The 20,669-nt window shown below is 40.2% G+C and overlaps 1 protein-coding gene across 1 annotated transcript; it reads right to left on the bottom strand.

Moving 5' to 3' along the window:
- Nucleotides 1-1,037: 1,037 nt before the first annotated feature.
- Nucleotides 1,038-13,963, bottom strand: si:ch211-30b16.2 (glycoprotein endo-alpha-1,2-mannosidase-like protein). The gene is made up of 4 exons (XM_038725834.1): nt 12,793-13,963; nt 12,386-12,495; nt 6,351-6,427; nt 1,038-3,240 (listed from the first exon to the last, which is right to left on the bottom strand). Exons 1-4 carry the CDS (start codon nt 13,295-13,297, stop codon nt 2,604-2,606), a joined length of 1,329 nt encoding a protein of 442 aa, XP_038581762.1. The 5' UTR covers nt 13,298-13,963; the 3' UTR covers nt 1,038-2,603.
- Nucleotides 13,964-20,669: the final 6,706 nt, after the last annotated feature.

Genomic DNA, 20,669 nt, shown 5'->3' with positions numbered 1-20,669 from the left:
CGTGAAATTTTGACATTCTGGCCTGAAAGTGGCACAAGAGGAAAGAACAGGGGGCCATCAAAAACATTAGGATCCATCATCTGGGCACCATGAATACCCACACAAGATTTATTACAAAGTAGGACAGTAGTTCTGTGAATCCGTAGGGTAGGCCCTCCTGCTGGCAGGGTAAAAAGGGATCAGTATGCAGTGTTGGGGAAGTTACTGAAAAAAATAATGCTTTATTAATCTCTCATTACTCTACTAAAGTTGGGATGACATAACCTTACTTGTTAAGCAGTGAATGCAGCAGCCATATTGTCATATCTTGTCAGATACTGAGACGTATCAAGTATTTTCTCCACTACGCAGCCCAACACTGTCTGCTCAGTTTTCCCTATGTTACTGTTGCAGCTGGATGATCTTAGCTTGAGCATTAAAGTTTATTTTAAACTTATAAGCAATGATTTTGAAAACATAATCTTAACTCGGGGTTCATAAACTAGCTCTTGAGCTTCCCTGTGTCTAGAGGTCATGTGACCATAAAAATCTAAACCTAATGTTCAACGCAACTGCTTCACAAATCTAAAGCTATGCTAGTGGCCCTGTTGCTTTGAGCTAAGTGCTAACATCAACATGCTGATGCTTACCATTTTCACCATCTTAGTTTAGTATGTTAGGACATGCTAACATTCACTAATTAGCACTAAACATTAGCTGAGGATGACTGGAATGCTAGTTTTGCAGGTATTTGTCATAAACCAGTAGGAGCAACAGGTAGTAGCTGTAGTTGAGGCACAAACATTTAGCATCAATAGCACTTAGTCCTACTATTTCATTATCGTGGGTTTTAGGGAGGCCATTTTAGTCTCTTGCAAGGGTCTAAATTCTGTGAATAGGCTTTTGTGGCCAGAGCCATTAGAGCTTGGCATTAGAGTGTCCTGAGGGATTAGCTTTGCTCCAGTGAGTTCTCATTCATCTAAGGGCTGAAGCCAGACTACTTGAACACTGGTTGGTTCACCTAGCTGATGTGTTCACTTGCAGAACTAGGAACACAATTCAAATCAACACAAGGTTTTATTAGTAACAGGATTCCTTGGACAGCCTAGCTAACAAAATCAAGAAATAACAAACCAGTCTGAGTTGAAGTTAACATTCAAGTACTTTGTGTGTTTTTGATTAACATGAACACCACCATTTCTAAATTACAGAAACCAGCATAGTCAAGCCCATTGCTACTGTATGTTTAGCTTATTATCAAGTATTTCTTATAGACACCAAGCCTTGCTGTAATTCACTTTCCTGTGCCCACCAACATACAGTAGGTGTGTCGAAACCCTTTCTCTCATATTCGTCTCGGGTCACACAACCTCCTCGCTTCCTCCTCTTTTATTACAGGAACCACAGGCCCCCAACTGAGTCTCAGTCCCTGGATTTCTTGGATTGACCCCACCTGGTCCTTCATCAATCCCCATTTGACCCTCCTTTCATTCTGTTGCGCTCGAGCCCCATTTCATGCCACCCCTTGACCACTCTCATCCCTCTGTCTGCAACCACTGTCCCCACCAATTTTCTTGTCCTTCCTGTAAATGAACCTGGATACATAAATCGTGAGCGATCAGTCACGGTTTAAACAAACCCCAAGGTTAGCCAAACTTATTTAAAACATAGGCAAACTGTAAAATTTGGGCCCCCAATTTACAGGTTGACTTCCAGCTTTTACCTACCAGACTTGCTGTAGTTGTGTGTCCACACAGTCAATAATTATTATTGCCATTTTGGGTGTCCGCAGTTTTGGTTTTTATCTCCAAATAAAGTTGTTTAGTTCATCAGGCTAAAGTATTGGATTGTTTACCTGTTTTAACATATGGCTGTTGCCCTGTCAGATCTCAGCTTCAGTAACTGTAATGTTGCTTTGTTTTAAGCCACTGAAATGAACCAAATAGAAAAAAAACAAACAAAGGAACCTAAACTATTGAAATTCAACACACCTAATTTAGACCAGCTGGAACAGCTTTCAGCCGCTTTTACTTCTGACTCATCTTTGTATTCGGCGCATACTGATTATTTCACCATTCACAAACGCAGCTTCAAATCTAGACTCACCACATTTCAACAACCCAGGGCACTGGGCAGACCTCTTTTATTATTTCTAACCTCTATGATGTTAGTTTACTTGTGCAGTACCATCACTGATTCACCAACATCAAACAGACACACATTTTAATTTGGCTTCAAAGAAACACAGGAAACAACAGTCTTATCATCATCATAAGAAAATAAGAAAATACCCTACAGAGCAGAGTTACTGTACATAGCCACACTTTCTTGATGTTACAAATGGATACTGAACAGAGTTGTTACGACGACTATCTGTCCATCTTTATGACCTTGTAGCTTCAAAATATCAGTGACATTATTAACCTGTACAAAAAATGTTAGTGATTAAAAACAGTAAGGGTAGAGTGAACATTTAGGGAAAATCTCATCAGAAGTGCTCAGAGTTGGAGAAAAACAACTAGTAGGTTGATGAATATAAAAGGTGTTGTCTTTTAACAGTGGGAGTTGACTTAATGTAATTTCTGGTCATACTCAGAGCATCTACCAGCAAAGTGAAGCCATGTTCACATTAGCCACTTGTCCTTCTCCTTGTTGAAGTTCTCTGCCCACTGGCGCGTAAGCTCTAAGTAGTGGTCCGGTTTGTTTGGTAGGTAGTCTAGGTACAAACGGGTCACTGTTTTCTTGGGTACAGCCTTCTCTATCTGCGTACCTTCATGCCACTGATTAAAAGAAGTAATGGTGACGATTTCTGGTCTGACAGACAAAGCTGCCTGCAAGGATGTCTCGTAGTAACGTCCGTTAACCCGGTTCCTGGTGTTATGGTTGTTCCAGGGCCGAACAGCTGTGTCCACGTAGCCTGGACCAACACTGGGGATAAATAGCAGATTGTTTGCATCGCAGAAGGCCTTGATGGGTTTCCAGTTCTGGTGGGATGAGCCAAAGGAGAAGCCGTTGGAGGCAAAATAGGTGTATATGCCATCAAAGCCGCTAGCTTGGATGTCATGTTTGTGGCGCTCCTCAACAATGAGGGCGACAAAAACGCCGTCATAAGGTGTGCCTCTGATGCTATGGGAGCCTTTAGTTGTCAGAAGCTCCGCCCAGGATTCTGGTGGTGTCAGGTAGGAGTCATAGACATAAAACAGAGGCAGGACTCGTCCTGTGCTGGACCTGAATCTGTAGAAGGCGCTGTGTTTTCCATACCTGAGAAAAATAAGAGAGGGACAATAAGCATGAAAAAGCATTTTCAAATACTAAATGCTACTATGTGTAGACTTTGTGTGATGGGAAGGGTTGCAGTGTGTTTGTTTTTCAGATTCTATACAAGGAAAAACATTGTTGTCAATTCCATGCAGTGTTGAATATACAGATTGTGATTGGTAGGATATGTAAATACTTAAATCTGGGACTATCAGCATAGGACATTGTCTTAAAGCTGTATAATCTGTTTATTTTGTGCTTCGGGGGGGCACAACAAGCTGAGCATGACATACATGTTTGATATATGGTATGGTCTTATACAGGTGCTGGTCATATAATTAGAATATCATCAAAAGGTTTATTTATTTCAGTAATTCCATTCAAAAAGTGAAACTTGGATATTATATTCATTCATTACACACAGACTGATATATTTCAAATGTTTATTTCATTTAATTGTGATGATTAAAACTGACAACTAATGAAAATCCCAAATTCAGTATCTCCGAAAATTAGAATATTACTTGAGACCAATACAAAAAAAGGATTATGAGAAATGTTGGCCAACTGAAACTTATGAACATGAAAAGTATGAGCATGTACAGCACTCAATACTTAGTTGGGGCTCCATAGTTGGACCACTCAGCAGCAGTCCAGTCCTTTTTGTCTTTAGCCCAGGCGAGATGCTTCTGACGCTGTGTCTTGTTCAAGAGTGGCTTGACACAAGGAATGCGACAGCTGAAACCCATGTCTTGCATACGTCTGTGCGTGGTGGTTCTTGAAGCACTGACTCCAGCTGCAGTACACTCTTTGTGAATCTCCCCCACATTTTTGAATGGGTTTTGTTTCACAATCCTCTCCAGGGTGCAGTTATCCCTATTGCTTGTACACTTTTTTCTACCACATCTTTTCCTTCCCTTCGCCTCTCTATTAATGTGCTTGGACACAGAGCTCTGTGAACAGCCAGCCTCTTTAGCAATGACCTTTTGTGTCTTGCCCTCCTTGTGCAAGGTGTCAATGGTCGTCTTTTGGACAGCTGTCAAGTCAGCAGTCTTCCCCATGATTGTGTAGCCTACAGAACTAGACTGAGAGACCATTTAAAGGCCTTTGCAGGTGTTTTGAGTTAATTAGCTGATTAGAGTGTGGCACCAGGTGTCTTCAATATTGAACCTTTTCACAATATTCAAAATTTCTGAGATACTGATTTTGGGGTTTTCATTAGTTGTCAGTTATAATCATCAAAATTAAAAGGAATGAACACTTGAAATATATCAGTCTGTGTGGAATGAGTTTCACTTTTTGAATGGAATTACTGAAATAAATCAACTTTTTAATGATATTCTAATTATATGACCAGCACCTGTACATTTGACATGGCTAACATGTTAAACTGTTAAACAGTTGCCTACTGTAAAACTTTGAATAATAGCCCGGGCTTTTATTTGCTAAAATCACTGAATTGACCCTGCCTTTATTTGGGACAGGCGTCCATATGGGACAGGGCTTTAATTCCTCTCGCACAAAACTGAAATAGGCTACTTTGAAACAGTTTATTTATTTCAAACAGAATGTTACTTGTATAAAAATTATCCAATAAAATCAAATACACGTCGTTCATTTGATCTAGCTTCAACAGACGGCTTATGCACTTTTAATTTGAAGGCAGCAACGTAATGGAAACAACAACAGGGTGCAGGATGAGAGAAGGGTGGCAGAAGTTAGCAGACAGAGAGCGATGAACTTCACATGATAGGATTCACAACTTATATATATATATAATCAAGGAATGGACACATTCGGACTTAACGAGCGCTTCAAAGGAAATGGGAGTCGGCACTTTTTTTTCCCTTTTCATCTCTTGTACACCAGTAAATCCATAAGAATTAGACTTTGGCGATTGAACTGTGGAGAAATTAACTGATCTAACGTTGTGCAGCATGTCCATACTGACATATTGATCATACGTTTAAACATTAATATTTGTATTACCGATCAAAGCAGCTTAGAAGTAGCTAAAGCGGGCAACCCGGTTGGGTTTAAGAGGTTTTATACGTCCAAAGAACTTCTATAAAAACCAGACCAGGCGTTTAATTGAGACCTGCGTTTATTTGTCAAAATGTGTTCCCACACCAGGCCAGGAAATGGGGTAGGCGGCTATTGGGGACTCGGCTATTAATTCAAGTTTTACGATATATAAATATTTAGTCACAGGCACAGCAACATTAACATTCATTTGAGTTGATGTGTTTCTGGGGACATCACAAATATATTCATTCTCTATATGGGTTGGTGTTCCAGTTAACTTTGTCAGTGGCAGTCCGGCTAAATAGAAATTACCTGCAGTAAAAGGCTGCAGGCTCTGTCCTGGCTCTGTAACTTTTCAAACTGAATTAGGCTAAAATGCCACACGTCGCACCTTTAATACAGTCAGGATTTTACAACTTGAGTTTGTGTTAGATGTTCAGAAAATATTTATGCTTTACTGAGAGCATCATCTCTTTTTATTGTCTTTCCAATTCTGGTTTCATTTTATCCAGATGGTCAGCACAGTGGGTTTCGGAAAATACTGGCAGCAATATAAAGTCCAGAAATCAGATTCAGATTCTCTAGGCTGGGCTTTGATTTTACTCCAGCATTGTATTATTATAAAGATGGAAACTGAGACTCTTTATTCTTGTTCCTAGTCACAGTGTGAGATCATGGGCCTCTCTCACACTAAGACTGAGTATCTTAAAACACTTAGCCTCACAGCCTTTCCCCGAGTCCATCTCTTAAAGCTAATATGTTTTATATGTTGCTTGAGTTATGGGAAAAGCTGAGAACCCTCACATTTTCTGAGATAGACAAAGAGTCAGGTTTCCTTTGACGCACATTCAGACTGGTTAAAGTCAGGGCAAAAGCTACCTGCTGATCCAATACAGCAGGCTCACAGAGAAGACATCTATATTCAACAACCACCTTCCTCATCTCTCCCTATCAGACTTCATGTTTCACCAGATCGCTAGACTTCTAAAGTGACTGGTCACTGATATGGAAAGCAGAGCTTGACCCTTTGGTGAGGGAAAGGAAACAAATCTAGCATAGGGGAAAGCGGAAACAGAAAAACAACTCACTTGTCAATAATGTATTTGATGTTCTCATGCATGCTCTGGTCCGTCCGTCCTTTGTATGGCTGTATGTGAAAGGCCACCTGTGCAAAACACATTTTAACACGGTTGTTAACAAAACAATTATCAAAGCACAACATAAATACAAAAAAACCTGCAAATTAAAGGGTTACGCAATGAATTTCAAACTGAGCACTCGGTTGTTCATTATTCCAGTGTATTATATGTTTTGATGGACAGCCAGAATGAAGGTAACATTTAATTAGTAGTCTGTGGACCTTGCTAATTATTTAGCCGTCTGTCTGTGAAGCACACTGTTGACTGAAGTGTCATTTGGTGCCCGCTCTGGAGGTACTTGTTCCACAGTGGTTGCATGTGTGAATCCTCAAATATCACCCTGCTCAACATCGCGACAGCATCATGTTCATTTCAAGCGGGCTCACTTTCAACCGGGGTACATCACCATGGTAACCTTTGCTGCACAGCTGACCTGCTCCTGAGCTGGATATGGACAGGGACAAAAGTACTGACTTTATAATAACATGATCAGAACCTTTCCAGATCCTCTCTGGTTTTAAAACAGAGCTTCGAACAAGGGGAGGGATAGTCTTCCATAATAAATACATAATGACGATTATAGCTGCATTTAAATTTAGCAAAGATTCTTTCATTCCCAACAGGATTCTTGACTGGCTATGTTTTTGTTATTTCCTATTATGAAAAATAAACATGATTGATTTAAACGGTTGGTAACCAATTTAAAATATCAGATAGAAGCATAATTGTACACGCAGCACTCATTACTCAGAACTTAGCAAATTATGCATATGTGGCTCGCGGGGAGGGCCAGTGGGTGCAGCTATTGTTATCATAGAAAAAGGCAAAAATGAATCACTCTGTAGTAAAGACACATAATAATTCATTCGTTATTTATAGCCTTACTTTTAATATTGGGAAATCATTTCAAGCGCGTCTACAGCTTCCTATTTATTCTTGTTATAGAAATCCGTTGTATGAACTTCACCTGGTTTAATAACGCTTTTTACTGTCGCTATAAATTGTTTTCCTTTCATTTCATACTGTGGTGAGGCACAGTCCAAAATGATGATTTTGCTTCAATCTGTCAATTTTCAGATGTCAAGTTATTTTGTAAATATTATTACCATACTTTCATAACAATCTTGAACAATCTTGAACAATATATATAAACATTATTATTATCTATTTTATACAAAGTCTGTCAACTGCAGACGTAAATTTCATCCACTGCTCAGTGGTGTATGAATATAGCAGGACTGACTCAGTTGGCCTTTATTAGGAACTGTCCCTTCTTTAGATCTCTATTATTGAAGGGTTAAGGCTGGGGTCCAGCCCTGAGCTCTAACGTCAGCATTTCAGTATATGACACACAGCAGAGCATTCATTTGATTTATACCTTCACATGACTCCAAATGACTTTAAATCTATTATACACTTTGCCCTGCGATGGACTGGCGACCTGTCCAGGGTGTACCCCGCCTTTCGCCAGATGTCAGCTGGGATTGGCTCCAGCCCCCCGCGACCCTGTACGCAGGATAAGCGGTTGACAATGGATGGATGGATGGATGGATGGACTTTGCTAAGTGCTTCCTTATTATTATTTTTTATATAAAAAATACATTTCCAAGTAATAATTCTGTCTCCCAGTGTTCAGTTATCTATTGTCATTTACGGCACTAAAAATATGTTTTTTAAAACATATTTGAGCATTTTCATAGCAAAAACCGTCTCTCCTCTTTTCCTGTGAACGTTATAATATTTTTGATGACTCGTCTTGAACTCAGGGGCGTAAACTTAAATGTTGCAACTATCTAACATCCTACATGATATAAAATCACATTTGAGCTCAATAGCACGCAGGTTGCAGTAGCTAGCAGAGCAGTAGGAGGTGTGTTTGGATGTAGGTTGGTAGTTTACAAGTAAAATTGTGCTAGTGGGGTATTATTTTATTATTTCGTTTTTCAGTGCTGTTCTTTTTGCCTTTGTGCCTTTTCATACATTTCAATACAGACAGTGCTTAGATTCTTGCAAATGGTATAAAAATAAGAGCCATCAATCATCAAAGAGGAAACAGGCAAGCAAACAGTGTCCTTTTTCTCTGATATGAAGATTGAAGGAGACAGAATAGCAGACAGAACCTAAGTATAGCCCGCAGGTTGCTGAGGGTTTCTTGAAAGTGGAGCTGAGAGGGAGGAGGAGGAGAGAACAAGTGAAGCAGATGCTCACCATCCCCACAGGCTTGTCCCGTATTGTCCTCTCATCTGCCAACACATTCAGGTGACACGGGGTGACATCTATTCCACTGGTTTCTGTCTCATAAAATCTCTTTAAGCGACCTCTCCGCAATAATAGAAACCTCAAAGAGTTATCTGCACAATCTTCTTTGGATTTGCGTAAATCAGAGGGAATTTTTGCTAATGGGCAGCAGGTATTTCTTAAGAAGAACTCAATAAAAACATGAAAATCACCGCAACTGGAGCATGATTTCACAGAGAACACTGTGTTACGTTCTATGGCAGGAGCTGAAAGCTGAGTGATGGATGCCCTCTGTCATCCAGGAAATACTATGGTATACTTGTCTGCTTCAGTCACATTGGGGAAAAAAGGTCCACTGCAGCTAAGTGGCAAACAGTAAAGCATTGACAGAGCTGTCGAGCCAAAAACACTAAGCGCTCGACGCCCACTCCATCTTTCAAAAGAGGCTGCAAGGTCTTCCTAAACAGTTTCCATGGTAACACGGTGGTGTTTGGCGCCCGAGCCCAGGCTTGTCAGCTGTCTCGACTGGTTGGAAATCATGAAAGGCCAGCGAGGTAAGACACTGCTCAATCTGTTCCTGTTTAGTTGAATAAACCACGGATGGATGCGAATGAAAAGTACTTTATTTGCTCAGATACCTTCGTTTGGTGCGATGCCTGCTGACTCAGATTTACATCTCAAGCCTCAGGTGTGTAGATTCTGCCGCAACAAACAAGCCTCCCGAGACAGTTTCCCCTAGTATTTGGCTTTTCTTTAGATGATGACAAACGCTAACCTGAAGCAATGTTATATCATCATGTTGGTGTATGCTACATTAAATCAGCTAATTACGTAAACTGAGATGATACATTCAAAAGTGTAGATGCAAAATACCATTATGACAAAAAAACATCTGCAAGACAACCTCTGTTCTTGAGGTCTTCAGAAAGTGTACTCAGAATAACTTGAAATAATTAGAAATCCTGCAATGTGACCTGGGTAAACTGCACCCGACTCATCCATATTTACCTTCCATCTAGTCTGTGATACTTTACACCAAAGAAGCCCACAGCAACAACATAGGCACAAAGTCTAATGTTGGCTTAATCAGATTTTCTCTTGCTATTTAAAGACAAAATCATTTGTACTCTTTGTTATGTAGGGAATGTTTTCTCATTAACTAGAAAGTGTATGTTTTACAATGAAGACCTGGTCAAAAGGCAGCAATACAAGACATTAAAACACACATACAGCTAGTGCAAGAAACCAATATTAGACAACATTAAAACATCACAATATATAGGCTACAGTATATGCATCGATGAGAGCAGTGAGACTGAACCAAAACAGTGAACTTGCTGGCCAGAAAACCAAAACAGTGAGCCTACAGCTGGTAAAAAGCTCTGTAGGCTCAGTTGGGTGATAACTCTCTGTGGGTTTTTCACTACAAGTCATTTAACCTTCTGTTCATATAGAACATATTGATTAGTGCAGCTTCATGCTTTTATTGTGAAACTTGATGGTAATGTATATTTTTTAGGAAGAGCACATTTCCTTGTGTGTTGACTATAAAAAGAAGAATATTCCATTCAAATATTCAGATCTCATCTATGTTCTGACACCACTGTTATTAAGAGAAGCACCATATTTATGAAAAAAAGCTGGCATCCTGAGGTCAACATTTCACTGAGCAAACAGTAATCAATCAGTGCTTAATTATAGTCAGGATGAAGCACTGGTGGGGATTATAGATCAGCCTGTGTCCTCCTGTTTGTCACATGTGATGGTCTCACTCATATCTGTGACAGCAGGGTCTGGTTTGGGTGGAATTTGGAACAACAGTGCCTCTTCACCACTCATTTTGCCTTTGGATTTCGACAGACAAACTGCTCCTGATTCAAAAGCACTATATCAAATCACATTTTATGCACACATGTATGACATTTGCTGGGGAAATGCACACACACACGACTGCTCACAAACACAGACTTCAGCCTGTATTTTGTCAGCGGCAGCTCTGGTGCACTGAAACACTGGAGCATTAGCCCTCAGGTCAGCTGTGAGATACACACTGTTGTGTAAGTCTGACTGAGACACACAGAGAGACCCAGTTCTCAGCCTAAGACTTCCATATAAGGAGCATGAAAGTAGACTGAGGGAAAGCTCTTCTGTCCTCTTAATGCTGAATCTACAGTCTGTGCTCAGCTTGTTTTGCCACTGCTGTCTCAAGCACCTTCAGCATATTATGGCTTTATGGTATCTAACCCCCTCAGTGTAATGCAGATATGACTTTGTTATATATAATATATAATAAAATCTACCCTAAAGCGTTTCATGCCTTTTACCAGCTACTGGCTCTGCTCGAAAAGCATCTGAAGCAGAACATTTTCATCTCCCTATATATTACTGTAAACGTCAGGTTTTGAGGTCAGAGCATCAAAATTGAAGATGCCACATGGGACCCGCTGGGTAGGTACAAATTTCTACAGACAGGAGCCCCAGTGGACCAGAATGCAATAGAGCTGCAAGACATGCTGCATTTGGAATAAAGGGCACGACACACTTTTTCTCAACTGGAAAAAAATGCAGTCTTAAGAACCCAACGCCGCAGCATTTAAAAGCAAAATCTTTGTCGAAGTAAATCTGTGTGATTCTTTGGTGAACGCTAACAAAGAGCCAGAGACTCCAAAACAGAGTCAGAGTCTATTAGCTGTGCTGTGCCATACGCATAACCATGATGAATAAACTATTACTTATCTGGTTATCAAAAGGGCTAGCTAGCGTGCTAACCGACAGTTAGCAAGCTACCTAGCTAGTAGAACTATTGTTACTAACTACAACTAGAATATTCCTAGAAGGCTAGCATTTCGCGTGGCAGCTATAGTAGATTACCAACCAGCCCTGCTAAAAGACACATTAAGCTATCATCATCATCATCAAGCTTTCTATTTTGCAAGGACATACGGATGAACGTTGCTGTGCCACTTTCTTGTCTGACGCTCTTACAATGCTATTGCTATCGCTCTCTTCACCTACATCCACAAGGCAGCACAATTAGCAGAACAATGCAATACACAAAAAAGTTTAGTTGAAAATTCTTGAATAAAGAACATTCATATTTTGCTGCAGAAGTGTTATTATACCCAAGGTCACTGGATAAGTGGGATAAATATAAAAATTTGGCAATAAGCGCATTTTAGAATAACTATAGGCTACTTGTCATGTAGCCTACATGTTGCAGGCTTTCAAGCCCCAAACTGGTTTGCTTATAATGAGCTACTGTATTTATTCCAGGATGTAACCCATATCTGATAGGCCTATCAATATGATCTGACATTCCTGTCAAAAGACACATTTATTAAAGTCACATCATGCACTTATCTCAATGTAATTAGATTTGAGTTGTCGTTTCCACAAAATACTGCAACTACTCTGGCTCAGCCAATTTGCAAAAGTATGACAATAGAAATAAGACAGTCCTCAAATTAAGCATACAATATACAACTGACATGTTGGTTGCATATGAATATGATTTTCACCACAGTTGTCCAGATCAAAACTGACATGAAATGTCTCTTTCCAGCTTTTTTCACACTAAGTCAAGGAAATCATGGGAACATTTGCAGATGCAGTGTGAATGCTATACAAGATTAAGATATAGGCCTACTGTATGTTGTTTTCAGCTTTAACATTTCACTGTCATTGGCAAGCCATTCATTCAGTAAATCATCAGAAAGGAAAAACATACCGGTTGTCTCACCAGTTACCTTGATGCTGTGCCTGTGGGCTGCGTCCATGACAGCAGGAACCAGGTCCTCGGTGGGCTCCCCGTGGTCGTCTGCCACCCCGGGAGGATACCAGGACAACACCAGCACTCCTACAACACCACAGCATAGAAAGAGGAGTCCAGTCAGGCATGGCGTTTGAATGTGATGAATGATGTTGGAGGTTAAAGCACTTTCAGTCAGTGTTTCTCATTAATAGTTGCAAAACTTATCACCTGAAAATTTATTAATTACATAATATGTATACAAGTTAACTGCATAAATAAAATATGAAGAAAAGACTGCATTTTCTTCGTTGGGGTCGCTGGGGGACTGGCTATGGCCCTGGAGGAGAGCCAATAGATTTAGCATTACAAGGGAAACATGTATAGTGTTGCGAGAATGTTTACCCGCTGCAGCAGCCTCTATCTGGGCCATGTGTGAGTCCAGCACCGCTGGGTCCCTGGAGCTGTAGGGTCCCAGTTCGGGGTAAAAACTTGAGGCAATATCTTCTGGGGGGGTGTGCCTTCCTTGGGCATGACTGGCTGCAATCTTTGGGTCCCAGTGTGGCACCAGCACATGATCCCAGTGAATGTACTTGTTGTCCATGCTGGGAGAGCCGTACCACAGGTAGTAGAAGATGTGAACATCATAGAATATACTGTAATCTCGGTCCGATTTGGTGAAAACCACCTTAGTGTCGCTGCTGCCCATGTGGAACTGGCCCGGAGACGCCACCACGTCTTTCACATCCAGCCGCCTCCTTTCGGACCTCTCTCCTGTGAAGTCCATGCCTGGGGCCAGGTCCGAGAAGCCGTCACTGGGTTTCAGCGTCCTGAGTCCCATCATGGCCCCGAAAATGAAGAGCGTGAAGAGGAAGAGTGCCACGAGAGCTTTCCTGCGGAGCCGAGTCATGGTCGCTGTCCGTGGTGCTGCGGAGAAACAGCCAGTCCGGTGCAGCAGCTAACACGGGTCCCTCTTAGTGCCAGCTACAGCCCGTGAGTGCAGTCATCGTCTTTCGGCATGAATTGGCGTCGAGCAGGTAAAAGAAAAAGCGTTCGGTCACTGCGGAGGCTGGCGCATAATCGAGCCTTGTTAAACGCACGACAAGCGAAGCAATCTCACATCACTTCCATTAGCGCGACCTGAGGGAATCCTGCACTAGAACGCTTCAATAACTCGCCCACTGCTCGCCTTCGCACAGCCATGATGATCCCGTCGGGTTTTATTTGTTCTCCAGCCTGCCCTCCTCGAGAGAAAAGTGCAACATCGGTCCCATCACTCAACAGTTCTCTCATGTCTCTACAGCAAGCCAGTCTAGTCGCTCCTGTAAAGCTCCAATAAAGCTGCTTTGGTTACCTTTGTATTCCACCCAATGGTTTGGTCGCTCTGTGAGTCTGCTTCTCATTTGTCCGTCGAGCAGCTGCTCTTCGTGTCATTCCCGTTATGACAAGGGATTACGTCTGTTTCCTGGAAAGCGTTTTCTATTCTGTTGCTGGAATCAGCCCTGTATTTAGAGAAACACTGTTTGTACCGAATGTTCATGCTAGAAGACGAGAGACAGGCATTTGTTTTTGTGATGCGAGCAGGCAGGAGGTGGGATTAACCCCAACCGGTATGAGGGGTGATTAATGCCACAAGCGAGAGAAGCAGGAGGTGCGGTTTGAGCATATAGGTTAATCTCTTACATTTGAAGAAACATATGTGTTGTCTATAGAAATTGTAGACTGGAGAAAATGAAATGGCTAAATCATACTTTATTACCATATCATCCTTATTGGTAACAATTAATTAAAAATAAACGTTATAATTATTACTAATCAGGACTTCTTTAGGAAATTTCCTGGGAAGAACTATTTAACTTGGAACAAGTGAGCAATGTTGCACTTATACATGTAATAGCTATGCTGACTGAGTCAAAGTTTTTGTCGGCTACAGCAACAGCAACTGAAATAGGGAAATGACACTGACGTTGTATTTAATTGGTCCACATCCAGTTAATTCATTCCAATCTAACTTGTAGTGTATCCAAACCTTTTTATCACTGCACAGTAGGCAATGCTCACCATGCAAAATGTAAAATTTGTCCTCAAGGAAGCAAATCAGCATATGAAAAAAAAAAGTTTTTCCTATATTATCCAAATAACATAGGTCAGGACACTTCCTAGATAATATTTAAACTTAGTTATGCTTTGGAAACCTCATATGTCATGCAACTAGGCAGTCAGTGTAGAGGTTCACATCCTGTTTCATTCTAGTGATATTTAATTATTTAATCATAATCCCAGTCTTTCTCTTAGCTTATCCATTTACAGTATGTACAATATTAATTAATTAGTTTGTTAATAAAAATGTATAAACATGTAGCCACATTTTTATTTTACGCGTATTAAGTAAATTAATTATTAAGTAAATTTAACCCCCCAACCCATTGGAGGGAAGCATCTCTCTATTGTGGAACGAGTGTCACTAGGAGGATCTCGCTTTCTCTTGTGTTTGTGACATGTTTTATCTCTGGAGCTAGAGAGTGGTGTTTTGATTTTCAAATCATTATTTTAGCAGACACATTTCAAAATGCTATTTTATCACTTACTGGGGCATTTGAGACACTCAATAAGAAATTACACTGCAATGCTGCAAAACCTATATTTTTAATGCAGCTTTTATTTTAATCTTACCAGCATGGATTTCTGTCCATATAATATCTTGGAATTGGAGCATACTGTAGATATGTGTGGTTGTGGCACTAATCACCCCTGATACAGGCTTGTTGTTTTTGTTTTTTTGTTTACTAATACCTTTAGTCTTGATTCTGAGAATTTGAGTTGTTTCCTGTAGGCTAAAGGACTCAAAGTCATGTGTCTTATTTTAGGCCTATTAACTCCTACAATCAATCAGCCTACAGCATAACACCACACATCATGTACTTTTCTGTCATATACCAAAGACCTCATTGTATCAATACTCACTGAAGAAGCTCAATCTCTGCTGATGCTGTAAAATTTACCTTTAATTCTGACACTGACAAATGTTCTCTACTGTAAACATGGCTTTTTGGGTGTTTTTTATCACATCCTCTAAACTAAAGCTACTAGTGTATTAAGTTAATGGGTAAAGGGTGCGGTTTATAACCACTCAATTTAAACTAATCTTTATTTAATCATTTAGATACAGTATATAAATAAGGAAATAGGGAATAAACTGACTATTATGTAAAAGCCAAACAGGTCCTTGAGCAAAATCCCACAAGAATTTTTAGCATAAAATACATCATGACTGCAGACATTTTTAGCTTGGATGCCCCCAATGAGAGTGTAATCCCTAAAGTGTCTGAGTTTCTTAACATCATTAAGAAATGAATAATATCCTGTTTAGTGTAAAAGTGATGCTTGTGTGGTGCGCTATCTGCAGTATTTCCATTTGCTTTGGATTATGTATGAATCACTATGATGATACTGTGGTTTTGGGTGGTCTCAGAGAATGCTTGCTTAATGTGCCATCTAGTGGGAAAAATAAAATATCACCTGCATGCTTGTGAATGTAGCCATTGTAGTCCTGTGGACTAAGGCTAGCCATCTTCCAATCCATGCGTCATGTATGTATTAACAAGTCTGTTCTTTCAGAACACCTTACATGTATAATATAACCACATTTTTTGCATATAGGATTAATCAATAGCTATATTTGTTCCATCCATCCATCCATTGTCAACCGCTTATCCTGCGTACAGGGTGGCGGGGGGGCTGGAGCCAATCCCAGCTGACATTGGGTGCAAGGCGGGGTACACCCTGGACAGGTCACCAGTCCATCGCAGGCTATATTTGTTGTTAATTCTAAAACAAATAAATTGTGAAAGATGTACTTTGTTTGGCTTTCCATACAAAAAAACCCCATTTCTTATATGCAGTCAGGCCATAAAAAGCATAGTTGGTTGTTGTAGATGACATTATGGAATTATTTTATCATACTTTTTACCAATAAATCATCCCGCCATGTTTTAATAAATCTACATTTCCTATAGGCGCTATACCTACATATGCGATTTTTGTTGTCACATTTCACGAAACATGAACTCACTGATTAAACTTCCAATTTTCAACCATGGGATGTGATGAGACGGTGTGATTCCAAAGCATTCCATAGTTTTGCATGGCTAATTGGCCATGGATCCACAATCTGCTTCATGCCACATCTCTCACTTTGGAGCCTTGAGCAACAACAGTATCTTCTTAAAAGCTAAGGATCCCTAAACCTTCATGTCACAAAAGGAGGCCTGTGCTTCGTTAGTAGAGCTGTCCCTGGTGCTGAAACAGTAATCCCGTTGGATACAATGCCCCTTTGTATGACGGAGGCTATTGATGAGTTTATGTATGAATAGAGCATTGTTTGCCTCTTCCTTTCAGCAATTTCTGTACACCTGTAGGTAATTGTATCTGCGCTAATTAGGCAGCAAAACCACACAGCAATCTGAGCTCATAATTCCAACATCAAACTTTCATTCATGCTGTTTTTATGCATTGCCCTGTCACCATTTGATTTTTTTCCCTGGAGGATTACACACAGGTGAGGTCAGTGATTTGAGATGGTAAGCTATCAAACTTCCTGCTGGAGGCTGGACAAATTATATATTTGAATGTGAAGTCTGTGTGTATCAAAGTCAGATATATCTTATTCCTATGTGCTATAGAGCTCCAACAAAAACACATCAGTGTTCCTTCATTACCATGAACAAACATGAATTTATTTTGACTCAACTCCACATACATCATCCTGCTGCTCCAACTCTTCACCAGAGCACCAAATGTGGATTAATCTGCAGCTGTAAATAGTCCCGAACAGATGCACTATTTTGTCTTTTGGCAAAAACGTGACAGATGCACTAACAAACCACAAATCATGAAATTCATTGATGGTAAGGAAAACATACTATATCACCAGTCTTGTCTTTCCAGTTTTGTCATATGTGGAGGTTTGTGGATTTATGTGGAGACTTTTTATTTGACATTGGCGCCATCTGGTGGTAGTGTTAACTATGGATAATGTGGTAGGGAGCATTGCCTCTTCCCACATATCTTACCAGGGCACAGTGTGGTGAATGGGCTGAAAGCTACAAATAGACTGCACCAATTTTCATCACAAATCTTTATTTTAATGCTACCAGAGTCACAGCAAACACAGAAAAATCACACACGTGGTAGCTTTAAAAATGTACGAAGTCCACCATAATGACATCTAGTGACGATGACCATGAAAGTCATTGAAGTCAACTAAAAAACAATCCCCAAAAATAGTGTCATTGTTCTTTAACGGACAGGTTACTTTGATGAAGAGGGGTTCAGCCTGTCAATGTTGCCTGCTTGGCCCTGACGTGGCCCGCAAGCGGCCTTTCCTACCCAGAGACTTGTTGTGGGAGGGATATCTGTCACAACATGGCAGCGTGTTATAGATTAGTTATTGATCAGGTTTATTGATTGATTTCCCTTTGGAGGAGGGGTGAAAGGTGAGCTGACAGGCTTCCCACGGGGCCCCTGCTTATTTCCCCCATCTGCAACACACAAGACACAGGCAGTCATTCCCAAAGTGTGTTTTAAACCAAACATCATTATATACAAGTCGTAATGGTACTTTAATATGTGCACTTCAGTCACACGTTGTAATATTTAAGAACTTACTCTCTCAGTCACATAACTGCCTCTGTGTGTGTGTAGATTCAGTGATGGCTACCGAATAAGCACGTGCCAAGGCTTTGTTACCGCAAGCCCCTCTGGGTGACCCGGATCACCTTAGGGTGGCCTGTTTTGTTGTGCAGCAGCCGGTGGGCCTTTCCATTTCCATGGTGACTTTCAGAGGGCCTCTGGCTGGACTATTAAACGCATGAATGGAGGTTGTCATTTGGTTTTCATCAGGCTGGACCCCTCACACCCAAGCACGCACGCGCAAAATGTGGCCAGATTACGCTGCACTTGTCCACAGGAAATTAGAAAACGGCAGGTTTTAGCTCATTATCTCTGCACATACGCAATGCCTGAATGTGTGTGAGTGTCTGCGTGTGTGTGCGTGATTGTGTGTCATTACAGTTCCATGACTCAGCAGTGATGAGAGCAGATTTTTGGTCTTATACAGTACCTTGAAAGGGCCTCATTACTTATTAATGAGCGTGATTGAATGACTCAAGCAGGCCACCGTATGTCTTTTTACAAAGTGTGACAGGTGGACGTGAGTCACCTCAGCAGAGACAATGCAAGGAGCTGAATTTCATCGGCAACAAATGTGACTCATCCTGAAAGAATAAGGCAGAGGGAGAAACCATCTGGTGTCTAAATTCCACCTATTAGTTTACACAATCATCATTATTTGTATGATTAGTATAGACAAAGTGAGTATAGCACCGGTTCTCTCTAATGTACACACGGTTCACGTATGGACATTCAGAGCCAACTCTTTCTTTATTCCACTGAACAGTATAGTGATAGTTTGTTGGATATCAGCCAGATGACACGATCTGATTTGAACCACTACAATCCTTTAAAACACACTTAATTTACCCTTAATTTAGATTTGAAAACATTCCACACATGTCTTAATCACAGGGTTTTTGGGAAGGTGAGATCCCTTAATTTGTCAATCAATTTGAAATGGTGAAAACTAAACGCCTTAAACACTTCTTATTTTAAATAGCCCTTTAAGCACATTTCAGTGGTACATTACCCCTTCATTTGAACATTAATTTGAAATGAGTCACTGACTGATTAATTAATAAATTTAAGGTGTTCTGAGAAGGCTAAAACTGCAAAAGCCTTTAAACATCCCAGGACTTTAACTAATACGTGACTTTCTCCTAAATGTACTCATGGATTTGAAATTTATTCTTTTTGTTATCAGTTTTAAGTATTGTTAAACGATTAGTAGATAATGTTAAAAACATACATTCACAAGTGATCACTATTCAGTATTGAGGTGTTTAACAGCTTCATCCAGATTTGGAGTAAATTAATAGATACATTAATGCATTGTAATATAATGGATTTTTAATTGGCTTTCTGTGTGGATTCATGTGTTTTTAAGGACCAAAACCTCATTTTAAAACCTTATTTTAAAAAATAGCATTACAAATGACTCTATTTTGTCCCTTTAAAAACCCTTAAATTTCCAATTAAAGTCTAAATTCACAGGGGTTCACAGATTTGGGGTTAATTAATCGATAATAAGGGGTTACAAATTTACCAACCAACACACCCTGAATTTTCACTTTAAATGTATACATTAGGTGACAGCTTTAATGTTGTTATGTCAATTTTGCCTTTTAATGTGCATTATTAACATTCATATATGTCAGGTGTACAGTATCAAAATAACTTAATTTAGGTGACCTAAAAGGTAAGCATTATTAAATGAATGGTTGAGGATTCAGTTTCATAGCAGTGACATCAAAGGCGGAGACTTTGAATCTACTGCTATTATTAGTTATGTTATAGAATTTCCCAAAACAAAGTGCTTAAAATGAATTTCAGATAAGATTCATTTTACTCTGAGTGCCACAGGATTGTTGTCTTTTGTTTTTTAAACTGACACACTGACAGTTATCTTATCTCTCAAACATGCAACTACATCAAGTTCTTTTCTCCCCCGCCACCCCCAGATTATTTTTTTTAATATTATGGTCAGAATTGTGAGAATGTAGTTTTGGCAAATTTATTTTGAAACCATGTCAAACATATTTAGTAAATTGAATGTACAGAGAGTTGATTAATGGCTTTTTAAGGGATGTTATATGGAGTCACAAGTCAGTTCAGATGGAAATGTCACACACACTTTTTTATCAATAAAAGATACTTCTGCTTATGTTGACACATCATTTGTAAATAGCCTACATCCTAGAGGACATCTTTACTATTCATCTTTATATTTAAATAGTAGCTGCAAAACGCAGAAGGGGTTCAATTATGTATGTGTGTGTGTGTGTGTGTGTGTGTGCGGTGGAGGGTGGCGGTGGGCGGGGTGATATCCTTCAGGGCTCTTGGGTGCAACGCTAATGAAGGATCGTCCAAGGCCCTGATTGGTCATGTTGTCAGTGTCCTGGCCCCCTATATCTTATTGGAAATGTGTGATTTATGTGCGTTCGGAAATCACGTGGACTTGACCGAAAATGTGGTAGTGTGTGCGTGGTGGCGGTCTAAGCGCGCGCGCGCGTGTGTGATGGGGGGTTATTAGAGGTAGGAGGGTCAGTAGGGTTCTTTGTAGAGTGCATGCAGAGAGGAGCGAGCAGGGAGAACGCATTTTTTTCTCC

Source organism: Micropterus salmoides, unplaced genomic scaffold (assembly GCF_014851395.1).
Source record: "Micropterus salmoides isolate LMB-PRFRI ecotype aquatic unplaced genomic scaffold, ASM1485139v1 Ms_hic_scaffold_17, whole genome shotgun sequence".
Taxonomy (NCBI): domain Eukaryota; kingdom Metazoa; phylum Chordata; class Actinopteri; order Centrarchiformes; family Centrarchidae; genus Micropterus; species Micropterus salmoides.
Note: the sequence above shows the minus strand (reverse complement) of the source record. Positions and strands in the feature narration are given on the sequence as shown.

What these genes read in the sequence shown, in the direction of transcription:
- si:ch211-30b16.2 (XM_038725834.1), bottom strand. Translation starts at nt 13,297, where the DNA reads ATGACTCGGCTCCGCAGGAAAGCTCTCGTGGCACTCTTCCTCTTCACG. An exon ending in GATAGAGGCTGCTGCAGCGG is followed by an intron (nt 12,496 to 12,792) that starts GTAAACATTCTC and finishes GTGGTGTTGTAG; the next exon opens with GAGTGCTGGTGTTGTCCTGG. An exon ending in ATCAAATACATTATTGACAA is followed by an intron (nt 3,241 to 6,350) that starts GTGAGTTGTTTT and finishes TATTTTTCTCAG; the next exon opens with GTATGGAAAACACAGCGCCT.